This window comes from Sorex fumeus, unplaced genomic scaffold (genome assembly GCF_029834395.1).
Source record: "Sorex fumeus unplaced genomic scaffold, SorFum_2.1 ptg000072l, whole genome shotgun sequence".
Taxonomy (NCBI): Eukaryota; Metazoa; Chordata; class Mammalia; order Eulipotyphla; family Soricidae; genus Sorex; species Sorex fumeus.
In genome coordinates, this window is record NW_026606129.1 from 17,040,973 (window position 1) to 17,054,497 (window position 13,525).

The window sequence follows — 13,525 nt, forward strand, 5'->3', positions numbered from 1 at the left end:
AGAAAGAAAGAGATAATAAAACTTAGAGCAGAAATCAACGACATGGAAACCCAAAAAGCAGCCGAAAGATCAATGACACTAAGATCTGGTTCTTCAAGAAACTAAACAAGATAGATAAACCATTAGCAAGACACACAAAGAAAGAGAGAACCCTAATAAACCGAATCAGAAATGAGAAGGGGGATATCACAACAGAAACCAAAGAAATTCAGAAGATCATCAGAGACTACTTTGAAAGTCTGTATGCCACAAAACAAGAGAACCTAGAAGAAATGAATAAACTCCTGGATTCCTATAATCTCCCAAGGCTGAATCAGGAAGATCTAGAATACCTGTATAGTCTTATTAATATCAAGGAAATTGAAACTGTGATCAAAAGTCTACCCAAAAACAAAAGCCCAGGTCCAGATGGATTCAATACCAAATTTTTCCAAACATTTAAAGAGGACCTATTGTCAGTTCTTCTTAAGCTTTTCCAAGAAATTGAAGAAACAAAAACTCTCCCAAACAGTTTCTAGGAAGCTCATATCTCTCTAATACCAAAAGGAAACAAAGAAACCACAAGAAAAGAAAACTACAAGCCAATATCCCCGATGAACACGGATGCGAATATTTTCAACAAAATACTAGCAAATAGAATTCAACAATTCATCAAAAAGATCATACACCATGACCAAGTGGCATTCATCCCGGAGATGCAAGGATGATTTAACATTCAGAAATCAATCAACATAATCCATCATGACAACAAAAGAAAAGATAAAAACCATATGATCATATCAATAGATGCAGAGAAAGCATTTGACAAGATCCAGCACCCGTTTATGATGAAAACCCTCACCAAAATGGGTATAGAAAGGACTTTCCTCAATATAGTTAAAGCCATCTACCACAAGCCTATGGCAAGGATCATCTTCAATGGGGAAAAACTAAGAGCCTTTTCTCTAAGATTAGGGAGCAGACAAGGATTCCCACTCTCTCCACTGCTATTTAATATAGCACTGGAAGTGCTTGCAATAGCAGTTAGGCAAGAAAAAGATATTAAGGGCATTCAGGTAGGAAAGGAAGAAATCAAGCTCTCACTATTCACAGGTGATATGATACTATACTTAGAGAACCCTAAAACCTCTACCAAGAAACTCTGGGATATGGCAATACACTCCATAGCATTGTACAAATTCAATGCGATCCCTATAAGGATACCCATGACATTCCTCAAAGAAATGGAGATCTACCGGCCTTGGCGTTCTGTGCGGAAGTGCAGGCGGGTCTCGTGGTTGCGGAAGGTCAGGAGCGGAAAAAAGAATTTCTGCCTTACCTGTCCAGATTCCAAGCATCTCCACTGTCCATCTCTCCAAGACCAGGGGTGTGCCCTGCTGTTGAACTGCCGGCTCGCGACCCTGGGACCTCCATCTTTCCCTGCAGGACCCCAGGTGTCCCCCGTGATGCCTGAAGAGAAGCAGTTTTGAGCGTCTGCCCTGCCCTCTTCACTCCTGACCTGACGGCGGCGCCCATCTCATCCCAAACCCAGGGTTCTGTAGAGGCGTGGCCTCCTCAAAGTGGGCGTGGCCTCAAAAGTGGGCGTGGCTTAATTTCCAGCGGGCGGCCGCTAACGCGGCCGCAGGTTGTTTTCCTACACTAAGGAACCTACTACCCAAGGAATCTAGTAACCCAATCTACTCAGCAATATGAAGAAACAAAGAAAATCTCCAACACAAGGGGAGAACAACGAAAACAATCTAGACCATTCTGTCAATACAGCTCACCTAAGGGACCTCTCTGACATAGAATTCAGGTTCGAAGTCATCAAGATGTTCAATCAACTCAATGAAACAGTCAGACAGACAGCCAGTAACACCACAGAAAAAATCGACAAATTACGAGAAGAAATGAGGGCAGAAATGTCACGATTAAAAGATTCCATAGATGAAATGAGAAATTCAGTTTCTTCTCTTAAAAATAGAATGACCGCAGCTGAAGAGAGAATCAGTGACCTGGAAGATCAGCTGCAACAAGCCAACACGCAACAACAAACACTGGCAAGGGACCTCAAAATGGCTCTACAGAGAATCAGAGTCCTAGCAGATGACTCCAAGAGGAACAATATTAGAATCATGGGACTACCTGAACCTCAGGGAAACAATCCCAATGAAAAAAACACCGTCAAACAAATCATTGCTGAAAACTTCCCAGAGCTGCACAATGCAGACATTCAGGTTCAAGGAGCCCGAAGGGTGCCAGCTAAAAGAGACCCCAACAAAAACACTCCAAGACATATCATACTTAGAATGATTGATACTGCCGATAGAGACACAATACTGCAAGCAGCAAGAGCAAAGAAGGAAATCACATACAAAGGAGCATCCCTTAGATTCACAGCAGACCTATCAGAGGAAACCCTACAAGCCCGAAGGCAGTGGCGAGATATAGTCAAAAAACTCATGGAAATGAATGCTTCCCCAAGAATACTCTACCCGGCTAAACTCTCCCTCAAAATCGAAGGAACAGTACATTATTTTATAGATAAACAGCAGCTCAGGAACTTCATAGACTCAAAACCAAACCTAAAGCAAGGCCTAAAGGGGCTACTATAAGAAAAGACAAACCCTACAACCACAACACACCTGCACAGAAACATGACACAAAACCCCATAACCATTCTCTCTCTCAATGTCAACGGTCTAAATTCACCAGTTAAGAGACACAGAGTGGCAAAATGGATACAGAGACAGAACCCAACATTCTGCTGCCTACAAGAAACTCACCTCAACAGCCAGAGCAAACACAGACTCAAAGTCAAAGGATGGAATACAATCCTGCAAGCAAACAACTCCTTCAAAAAAGCTGGGGTGGCCATACTAGTATCTGACAACATTAATTTCACCTTGAAAAAGATTAGAAGGGACAGTGAAGGCTATTTTCTCTTCATCAAGGGATACGTACAACAGGAAGAAATCACACTCTTAAATGTATACGCACCTAATGAGGGAACAGCTAAATATTTAAAACAACTGCTAACAGATTTTAAGGAGGACATCACTACCAACACAATAGTACTTGGAGACTTCAACATCGCCTTATCACCTCTGGATAGATCAACACGAACAAAACCCAGCAAGGAATTATTGGCTTTGAAAGAAGTAATAGAAGAGAAAGGGCTTATGGACTTATACAGGGCTTTACACCCCAAAAAGAAAGAATACACATTCTTCTCCAGTGCGCACGGAACATTTTCCAAAATAGACCATGTGCTAGGACACAAAACATACCTCAACAGAATCAAGAAGATAGAAATAGTATCAGCCATCTTTTCAGACCATGATGCACTGAGGATAGAAGTGAATCACACACAGACACGGAGAACCAAATCAAACACCTGGAAATTAAACAACTCGATGCTGAACAATGAGTGGGTCAGGAACGAAGTCAAGGATGAAATCAAAAGATACCTGGAAACAAATGAGAATGAAGACACAAACTACCAGAACTTATGGGATGCAGCGAAAGCTGTATTAAGGGGAAAATTTATAGCTCTGCAAGCCTATCTTAAGTCGATAGAAACGATGCACATAAACAATTTGACCTCACAGCTCAAGACCTTAGAAAAGGATCAACAGAAAGAGCCTAAATCAGGCAGAAGGAAAGAGATCATAAAACTTAGAGCAGAAATCAACGACATGGAAAACAAAGAAACAATCCGAAAGATCAATGAAACCAAGAGCTGGTTCTTCGAGAAAATAAATAAGATAGATAAACCACTAGCAACACTCACAAAGAAACAGAGAGAGAGAACCCTAATAAATCGAATCAGAAATAAGAATGGGGATATCACAACAGAAACTAAAGAAATTCAAGAGATCATCAGAGACTACTTTGAAAGTCTCTATGCCACGAAACACGAGAACCTAGAAGAAATGGATAAATTCCTGGATCTCTACCATCTCCCAAAGCTGAATCAAGAAGATATAGAGTACCTGAATAGACCCATTCACATCAAGGAAATTGAAACTGTAATCAAAAGTCTTCCCAAAAACAAAAGCCCAGGCCCAGACGGATTTACTAGCGAATTTTTCCAAACATTTAAAGAGGACCTATTGCCAATTCTTCTCAAGCTTTTCCAGGAAATTGAAAAAACAGAAACTCTCCCAAACAGCTTCTATGAAGCCCATATCTCTCTAATACCAAAAGGAAACAAAGACACCACAAGAAAAGAAAACTACAGGCCAATATCCCTGATGAACACGGATGCGAAGATTCTCAACAAAATACTAGCCAATAGAATACAACAACTCATCAAAAAGATCATACATCATGACCAAGTAGGATTCATCCCAGGGATGCAAGGATGGTTCAACATTCGGAAATCAATCAACATAATCCATCATATCAACAAAAGAAAAGATAAAAATCATATGATCATATCAATAGACGCAGAGAAAGCTTTTGACAAGATCCAGCACCCATTCATGATGAAAACCCTTGCCAAAATGGGGATAGAGGGGACTTTCCTCAATATAGTTAAAGCCATCTACCACAAACCTACAGCAAACATCATCCTCAATGGGGAAAAACTGAGACCCTTCCCCCTAAGGTCAGGGACGAGACAAGGATGCCCACTCTCTCCACTACTGTTCAATATAGTACTGGAAGTACTTGCAATAGCGATTAGGCAAGAAAAAGATATTAAGGGCATCCAGATAGGGAAAGAAGAAATTAAGCTCTCACTATTCGCAGATGACATGATACTATACTTAGAGAACCCTAAAACCTCTACCAAGAAACTCCTAGAAACAATAGGCTTGTATAGTAAAGTGGCAGGCTATAAAATCAATACCCAAAAATCCATGGCATTCCTATACGCAAATAGTGAAAGAGAAGCAAGTGACATCAAGAAAACAATCCCATTCACAATTGTGCCCCAGAAAATCAAGTATCTAGGAATCAGCTTAACTAAGGAAGTAAAGGACCTGTACAAGGAAAACTACAAAACGCTACTTCAGGAAATAAAAGAGGACACGAGGAAATGGAAAAATATCCCCTGTTCATGGATGGGGAGAATCAACATCATCAAAATGGCAATACTTCCCAAAGCACTATACAAATTCAATGCAATCCCTATAAGGATACCCATGACATTCTTCAAAGAAATGGAGCAAACACTCCTGAAATTTATATGGAACAATAAGCCCCCACGAATAGCTAAAGCAATTCTTGGGAAAAAGAAAATGGGAGGAATCAACCTCCCTAACTTCAAACTCTACTACAAGGCAGTAATAATTAAAACAGCATGGTACTGGAACAAAAGCAGAGCTGCAGACCAATGGAACAGAGTTGAATATACTGACATTTCCTCCCAAACATATAATCATCTAATTTTTGATAAGGGGGCAAGAAAAGTGAAATGGAGCAGGGAAAGCCTCTTCAACAAACTGTGCTGGCAAAATTGGACGGCTACATGCAAAAAAGTGGGCTCAGATCTCTGCCTAACACCATGCACAAAAGTAAGATCAAAATGGATTTATGACCTCAACATCAGACCAGAATCCATAATGTTTATTGAAGACAAAGTCGGCAAAACTCTCCATGATATTGAAGCTAATGGTATCTTCAAAGATGTCACGCCACTAGCCGAGCAAGTGAAAACAGAGATAGACAAATGGGACTATCTTAAACTAAGAAGCTTCTGCACCTCCAAAGAAACAGTGACCAAAATACAAAGACAGCCTACAGAATGGGAAAGGATATTCACCAAGTACACATCCGACAAGGGGTTGATATCAAGGATATACAAGGTACTGGTTAAACTCCACAAGAAGAAATCACCCAACCCCATCAAAAAATGGGGTGAGGAAATGAACAGAAACTTTCGCAAAGAAGAAATTCGAATGGCAAAAAGGCACATGAGAAAATGCTCTACATCACTAATCATCAGAGAGATGCAGATCAAAACAACAATGAGATATCATTTCACACCACAGAGACTGGCCCACATCCACAAGAACAAAAGCAACTGGTGCTGGCGCGGATGTGGCGAGAAAGGGACCCTCCTTCACTGCTGGTGGGAATGCCGGCTGGTCCAACCCTTTTGGAAAACAGTATGGACGACTCTCAAAAAATTAGAATTTGATCTCCCATTTGACCCAGCTATAGCACTCCTGGGAATATATCCCAGAGAGGCAAAAAGGTATAGTCGAAGTGACATCTGCAATTGTTTGTTCATTGCAGCACTCTTTACAATAGCCAGAATCTGGAAAAAACCTGAGTGCCCAAGAACAGATGACTGGTTAAAGAAACTTTGGTACATTTACACAATGGAGTACTATGTAGCTGTTAGAAAAGATGAAGTTATGAAATTTACATACAAGTGGTACTACATGGAAAGTATCATGTTAAGCGAAATGAGTCAGAAAGAGCGGGATAGACACAGAAAGATTGCATTCATCTGGGGAACATAAAGCAACAAAAAGGGAGAGTGACACACAGGAATGGCTGAGATTAGTACCAGGAATTTTGCTCCATGAATGGAAGGCCAGCCACAGGCTCTAGGTGAAAAGGAAGCTCAGATAGAGAAGAGAGTACCAAATGAAGGGTGTTGTGAGGGCCCTCCCAGGGTGGGAGAAGCATGCTAAAAGTAGTCGATAGACCAAACATGATTGCCACTCAAAGCCTCTCTTGCAAAACACAGTACCCAAAAGAAGAGAGAGAGAACAAGGGGGAATACCCTGCCACAGAGGCAGGATGGGACGGGGGGGGGGGGATGAGGGTGGGGGGGATGCTGGGACCCATTGGGATGGATGACGGGCACTGGTGGAGGTATGGGGACTTGATCATTGTATAACTGAAACCCAAGCACAAAATTTGTAAGCCTATAACTGCACCTCATGGTTTTTCACTAATAAAAAAAAGAAAAAAAAAAAAAAAAAAAAAAAAAAAGAAATGGAGCAAACACTCCTGAAATTCATATGGAACAATACGCCCCCAGAAATATCTAAAGCAATTCTTGAGAAAAAGAAAATGGGAGGAATCAACCTTCCCAACCTCAAACTCTACTACAAATCAGTAATAATTAAAACAGTATGGTACTGGAACAAAGGCAGAGCCGCAGACCAATGGAACAGGGTTGAATGCACTGACATCTCCCCCCAAGTATATGATCATCTAATCTTCGATAAGGGAGCAAGAAATATGAAGTGGAGCAAGGAAAGCCTCTTTACCAAATTGTGCTGGCAAAACTGGACAGCTACATGCAAAAAAGTGGGCTCTCATCTCTACCTAACACCATGTACAAAAGTAAGATAAAAATGGATTAAAGACCTCAACATCAGACCAGAATTCATAAGGTACATTGAAGACAAGATGGCAAAACCCTCCACGACATTGAAGCTAACAGTATCTTCAAAGATGTCATGCCACTGGCCAAGGAAGTGAAAACACAGATAGACAAATGGGACTATCTAAAACTAAGAAGCTTCTGCATCTCAAAAGAAACAGTGACCAAAATACAAGACAGTCTACAGAATGGGAAAGGATATTCGCCCAATATCCATCTTATGAGGGGTTGACATCAAGGATATACAAAGTACTGGCTGAACTCCACAAGAAGAAAACATCCAACCCCTTCAAAAAATGGGTCTATGAAATTAACAGAAACTTTCTCAAAGAATAAATCTGAATGGCAAAAAGGCATATGAGAAAATGTTCTACATCACTAATCATCAGGAAGATGCAGATCAAAACAACAATGAGATATAATCTCACACCCTAGAGACTGGCCCACATCCAAAAGAACAAAAGCAACCAGTGTTGGCATGGATTTGGCAAGAAAGGGACTCTCCTTCACTGCTGTGGGGAATGCCGAGTGGTTCAGCCCTTTTGAAACACAGTATGGACAATTCTCAAAAAATTAGAAATTGAGCTCCCATTTGACCTAACAATACCACTCCTGGGAACATATCCCAGAGAAGAAAAAAAAGTACAGTTGAAATGACATCTGCACTTCCATGTTCATTGCTGAACTGTTCACAATAACCAAAATTTGGGGGGAACAAAACCCGAGTGCCTGAGAACAGATGACCGGCTAAAGAAACTTTGGTACATCTACACAGTGGAATACTATGCAGCTGTTAGAAAAGATGAAGTCATGAAGTTTACATACAAGTGGTTCTATATGGAAAGTATCATTCTAAGTGAAATGAGTCAGAAAGAGAGGGACAGAAAACGAATGCACTCATCTGGGGAATATAAAGTAACAGAAGGGGAGTCAAACAACCAAGAATAGTTGAGATAAGTACCAGGAGGTCTGCTCCAGGGCTTGGAAGCTGGCAGCGCATGCTTGGGGAAAAGGCAGCTCAGATAGAGAAGGGAACACCAAGTAAAGGATGCTCAAGATGCGAAATGCGTGCTGAAAGTAGACTATAGACCGAATTTGATGGTCACTCAATACCTCTATTGCAAACTACTATGCCCAAAAGGAAAGAGAGAGCAAAAGGGAATGCCCTACCACAGAGGCAGGGTGAGGTGGGGAGGGATGGGGTGGAAGGGTGGAAGGGCTACTGTGATCATTGGTGGTGGAGAATGGGCACTGGTAGAGGGATGGGTACTTGATCATTGTACAACTGAAACCCAAGCACAAAAGCTTGTAAGTCTACAGCTGTACTTCATGTCGTTTCACTAATAAAAAAATTTAAAAATTTAAAAAATAAAGAAAATGTATATGCAGAATAAATAAATAAATAAAAATCAGTGCATTTTCTTGTTTGTTCATTGCAGCACTCTTTACAATAGCCAGAATCTGGAAAAAACCTGAGTGCCTGAGAACAGATGACTGGTTAAGGAAACTTTGGTATATCTACACAGTGGAGTACTATGTAGCTGTTAGAAAAGATGAAGTTATGAATTTTACATACAAGTGGTACCACATGGAAAGCATCATGTTAAGCGAAATGAGTCAGAAAGAGAGGGATAGACATAAAAAGATTGCATTCATCTGGGGGACATAAAGTAACAAAATATGAGATTAATACCCAAGAATAGCCGAGATCAGTACCAGGAGGATTACTCCATGACTTAGAGGCCAGCCGGGCATTCTAAGGGAAAGGGCAACTCAGATAGAGAAGGGAGCACCAAATAAAGGGTGTTTGGAGGATCCTCCCAGGAGGGGAGATACATGTTGAAAGTAGACTATGGACTGAACGTGATTGCCACTCAATGCCTCTCTTGCAGACCACAATACCCAAAAGGAGAAAGAGAACAAGGGGGAATGCCCTGCCACAGGGGGAGGGTGGGATGAGGGGGATGGGTGTGGGAGGGATACTGGGATGCATGGTGGTGGAAAATGGGCACTGGTGGAGAGATGGGTACTTGATCATTGTATAATCGAAACCCAAGCACAAAAATTTGTAAATCTACAACTGTACCTCATGGAATTTCACTAATAAAAAAATAAAATAAATAAATAAATTGGTGCATTTTACACACATTGCTATGTGGGTATATAATTTATACCCAAATTTAATAAATAAACAAATAAATAAATAAAACCACAATCCATGGATCATCCCCTCCCCCTTCCCCCCACTCCCCAATGCAATCTAGTGTAGGGGTTAAGCACAGAAGCCAGGTAATAGTCTACCACTAACTAGGTGTTGATGTATCTTTATATACTTAAGTGCTCTAAACCTTAGTTTTCTCATTTGTGAAATCAAGAAATACAATGATACCTGCCTTGTAGAATTTTGGGGGTGAGTATAAGATTATGGTCATGGGGCAACTAGCACAATAAAGTTCTGAAGAATGGTCAGTTGGCCTTGTAACAGCAGCAGAACAAGAGTTTACAATGAGACCTTTTGCAATACTACTCTATAAGATCACCCCTACCACCACCCCTACCCAACACTCTCCCCATGCACAACAATTTCTGGGAGGCTCTACTCCTGAATGGTTCTTCACATGGCCCTTGATAGAAGGGCCTTTAATCTTTGTTTACACCCTTCCCCTGCCTTCCCCCACCGCCCCATTCTCACGCACTAACTGTTCCAGAACATACCAGCAGGGCCTCTGGAAGGTTGTGCCCCTCTGTGAAGGTGATGATTGCGCAGGTGATGTCCAGGGCACTGAGCTCCAGGGTGGCAGTGCTGATGGCATTGGCACCGTAGGCCAAGCCTGCCTGGAAGAACACCACCACTTTCCTCGTGAGGATACCTGAGCGCACGTGCTTGAACAGATGCCTTGCCACGAACTTCATGGAGTCCCCCAAGTTCCTGATGCCAGAGGACTGCCATAGAGGGATATTCCTCACAGCCTGCAGGAGAGCGGGCTTCCCCTTGTAGTCTGAGAAGCGGATCAGGTAATTCGTTTGGGAGCTGTACGAAACGATGGCCACGTGGGCACCTGTTGGGCAGTTACTCTCACTTATTTCCATCTTCCTCAACAGAGATAATAAAATGCCTCTCATTCTTTCAAAATCCTGCTGAGTGACATCATTCGACATGTCCAAGGCAAAGACCACTTCCGTGGGGAACGCGGGACACTTGGAAACACCTCAATGCAACAATAACATAGGTTTAAGATTTTCTGTAAGTCTTCCAAACACACAAGATATGAGTGAGGAGAAGAAATCATATTTACCTCTAAAACAAGCTGGAAGTGAAATTATTTGGGAGAGAGAAGACATTATTAGTTGTTGTAGTTAGTGACATTTTTTTCCTTACATAAATACATCTAGGTGAAAAACCATTTCTTCTGAGAACTCCAAACAGAAATTCTAGCTGCTCCCCAAAATGTGGTATCCAATTTTTCTTATTTCAGAAGTCTGACTTCTGATTTCTGGCTGTGGATATACAGTTATTCAAAATAGCGACTCTATTTCCCATTGAGATTCCCATCTTCCTAATTGTGGATGAAGAAAATGAAAGGTTGAACATTTACAAAGTATCCTTCTTTTCTCTCCTTTTGTGAGAGTTGAACCTTAATAGAAAACTTAACCATGCAGTAATTTTGGAAAAAAGCATTCAGACCCCAAAAGTCATCTAAACAAAAACACGCACAAAAAAAGCATGTGTATTTCTACATAATGTGAACAGATCAACCATGAACCAGCTATTAACAGGCTGTAATGTTTTGCAAAAGGTGTCTTTGTCACTATTGAATGTTTAAAATACACTCAACTAAACTTAAATTTAATGAATACATGAAACTATTGTAAAATTTTATATATGTATTCACATTTATTGAACATATATGAGACTATAATATTAATTATATAAACTATTATGCTTATGTCAAAAGTAACATATTTTCATGGAATAAAATAAAGTGTTCTTGACAAATAATACCCATATTTGGTATAATGGATTTTTATATTAAAATTTATATTTAAAGTATTTCAAATTTTATATTTTAATTTATGTATTCATATAAACATAAACAATTTTATTTAAAGAAAGTTAAAGTTTAGGATATATTTTACACTGAATTGTCTCTCAGTACATAAATCAATTCTGTCTATAAATTAAGAGCAATAAATCTATTCTACTATTTCAATATCTCATGATATTTCCCACCAATTTGTTTTAATGATTAATATATACCTGTATATATATGTATGTTCATATTTCTCCTACTCAGAGTCCAATATAAATTTAATTAGGGAGTTTTTATAGTGTCAAATTGCTCTTGAGAGAGACTATACCAATTTATATACTTATTGGTAATGTGTACTTTTTAAATATTTTCAAAATTTAGTCAGATTTTTTTATTACTTTTAATACTTCCAATTTGAGATACAAAAATGTGCATCTTGTCAAGGTTCTAATTTGTTCATTATTTTAATTTAACATTTACAGGTTTGCTGTTCATTTCTAGCTTTTCTTTTCAGAATCCTTCTTTCAAGTTTCCCCACACAGCAACTGGGAGTGGATAAAATATAGATGACATATAAGATGATGATTATAAACAAAACCCTTGGTTCCAAGTTAAGCAGTTTGTTGAGTAAGAGGAAAAATGCGTGTCTTAAAGCATGCAAATATCCTGGAATTCATTGAGGACAGTAAATAAATTTCAAATTAGGAACATGATAAAGGATTACTTGAGGTATGGTGAGTTCCAATTCCAATTTTGAAAGTAAATGTAAATAAAGCACAATACATTTCTTGTGGGAAACTAGCTATTTTTGTTTAAATGAATGAAATAAAAAGAACAGTTTATCTTTTCATGCTTTTTAGAAGAAACTCAAGATGCATATCTACTTAACTGTCATTGCATTTTAAAAACAAGACGCTGTATTTCAGTGGAATTTTTCTTCATTATTGATATAGCGTGTCTTCCAACTATTTTCTTGCTGGGCCACATTGGAGAAGATTATTTTTCCAAGGAAAGTCCCAAAATGTTCATTTACAAGAGCCTTTCATGATGAAAATGGCAACTCCTAAACTTTAATCCTACCCATAGGCAAATCTATGCCCCCAGTACATGATCCAACCCACTTTTGGCTCCTCTGGAGCCATTTTCAACTTACGACAGTTTTCTCGGATGAAATCAACAATTTCACAAGGCTGTTAAAAAAATGAAGGGAAAGAAAAGATTGTGCTTAATATGAAGCATATCCTTCTTACCCTGTCATTTAGAAGTTTCTGTCACATGGATACTATCTATGCTAATGTGAAGCTTTTCATTCTCCATAAAATAGCCAATATAAAAGTTCTGTCATAAAGATGGAGCTAGTCATATTTTCTGAATTTCATGCATATTTTAAAGCATTTGAAATATTTTACATTTAATATAATGCTCATTGCAAGGCAAAGCCTGGCAAACTCCCCGTGACATATTCAATATGCCAAAAACAGTAACAACAAGTCTCACAATTTGTTGTGAGACGTTACTGGTGCCTGCTGGAGCAAATCGATGAACGGGAGGACATGACAGTAACAGTAATAATGTCCGTATATGATTAGGGATAGGTGGATAAGAAACACTCTTGTTTTTAATCTGCCTCACAATAAACAAAATAAAATCTGATTATAAAGTCCAAATCTAGAAATCTTGGCATAGAAGGTAGAACATTACCTTCATTTCTTAGACCACTAGTGATCAATTCCTACTACTTCTAAACACTGACTACCAGGAAGGCTACACAAATACTTCTACACAAATACTTTCCCTAAAAGCCTGCTTTCCCCCTTTGATCCCTTCTTTAGATTTGTTTGCCCCTCCCCTGACAGTTCCTATTCCTCATTTGACTCCATACCCCCATTTCTCAAAAGTAGTTTTGTATTGGGGACATGAAAAACCATTGCAACTTTTGAGTGTTTTTTCTAGTGTGCCATGAGACACAAAGGCCTATACTATATAATGGGGTTGGTTTATAAATACTTTATAAGCAATTTTGAACTTTTTTTTAACAAAAAAGCATATTACAAACAAGTAGAAGCCTCAGTCTTTGCTTTCAGATTAAAGTCTGTAGGTCTATAGGGCTGCCCCTTGGAGATGAATTTTTTAAGTCATAAAACCAAGCAGGGATTTGAAAAAG

At 39.4% G+C, this 13,525-nt stretch overlaps 1 protein-coding gene across 1 annotated transcript in view; it reads right to left on the reverse strand.

The window, feature by feature from the left end:
- The window catches only part of LOC130037460 (collagen alpha-4(VI) chain-like), a 125,060-nt gene that overhangs the window by 20,909 nt on the left and 90,626 nt on the right, over positions 1 to 13,525 (reverse strand). Inside the window, 2 exon segments of the mRNA XM_056129304.1 lie at positions 10,046 to 10,539; positions 12,515 to 12,551. Of these exon segments, the coding sequence (XP_055985279.1) occupies positions 10,046 to 10,539; positions 12,515 to 12,551 (531 nt within the window).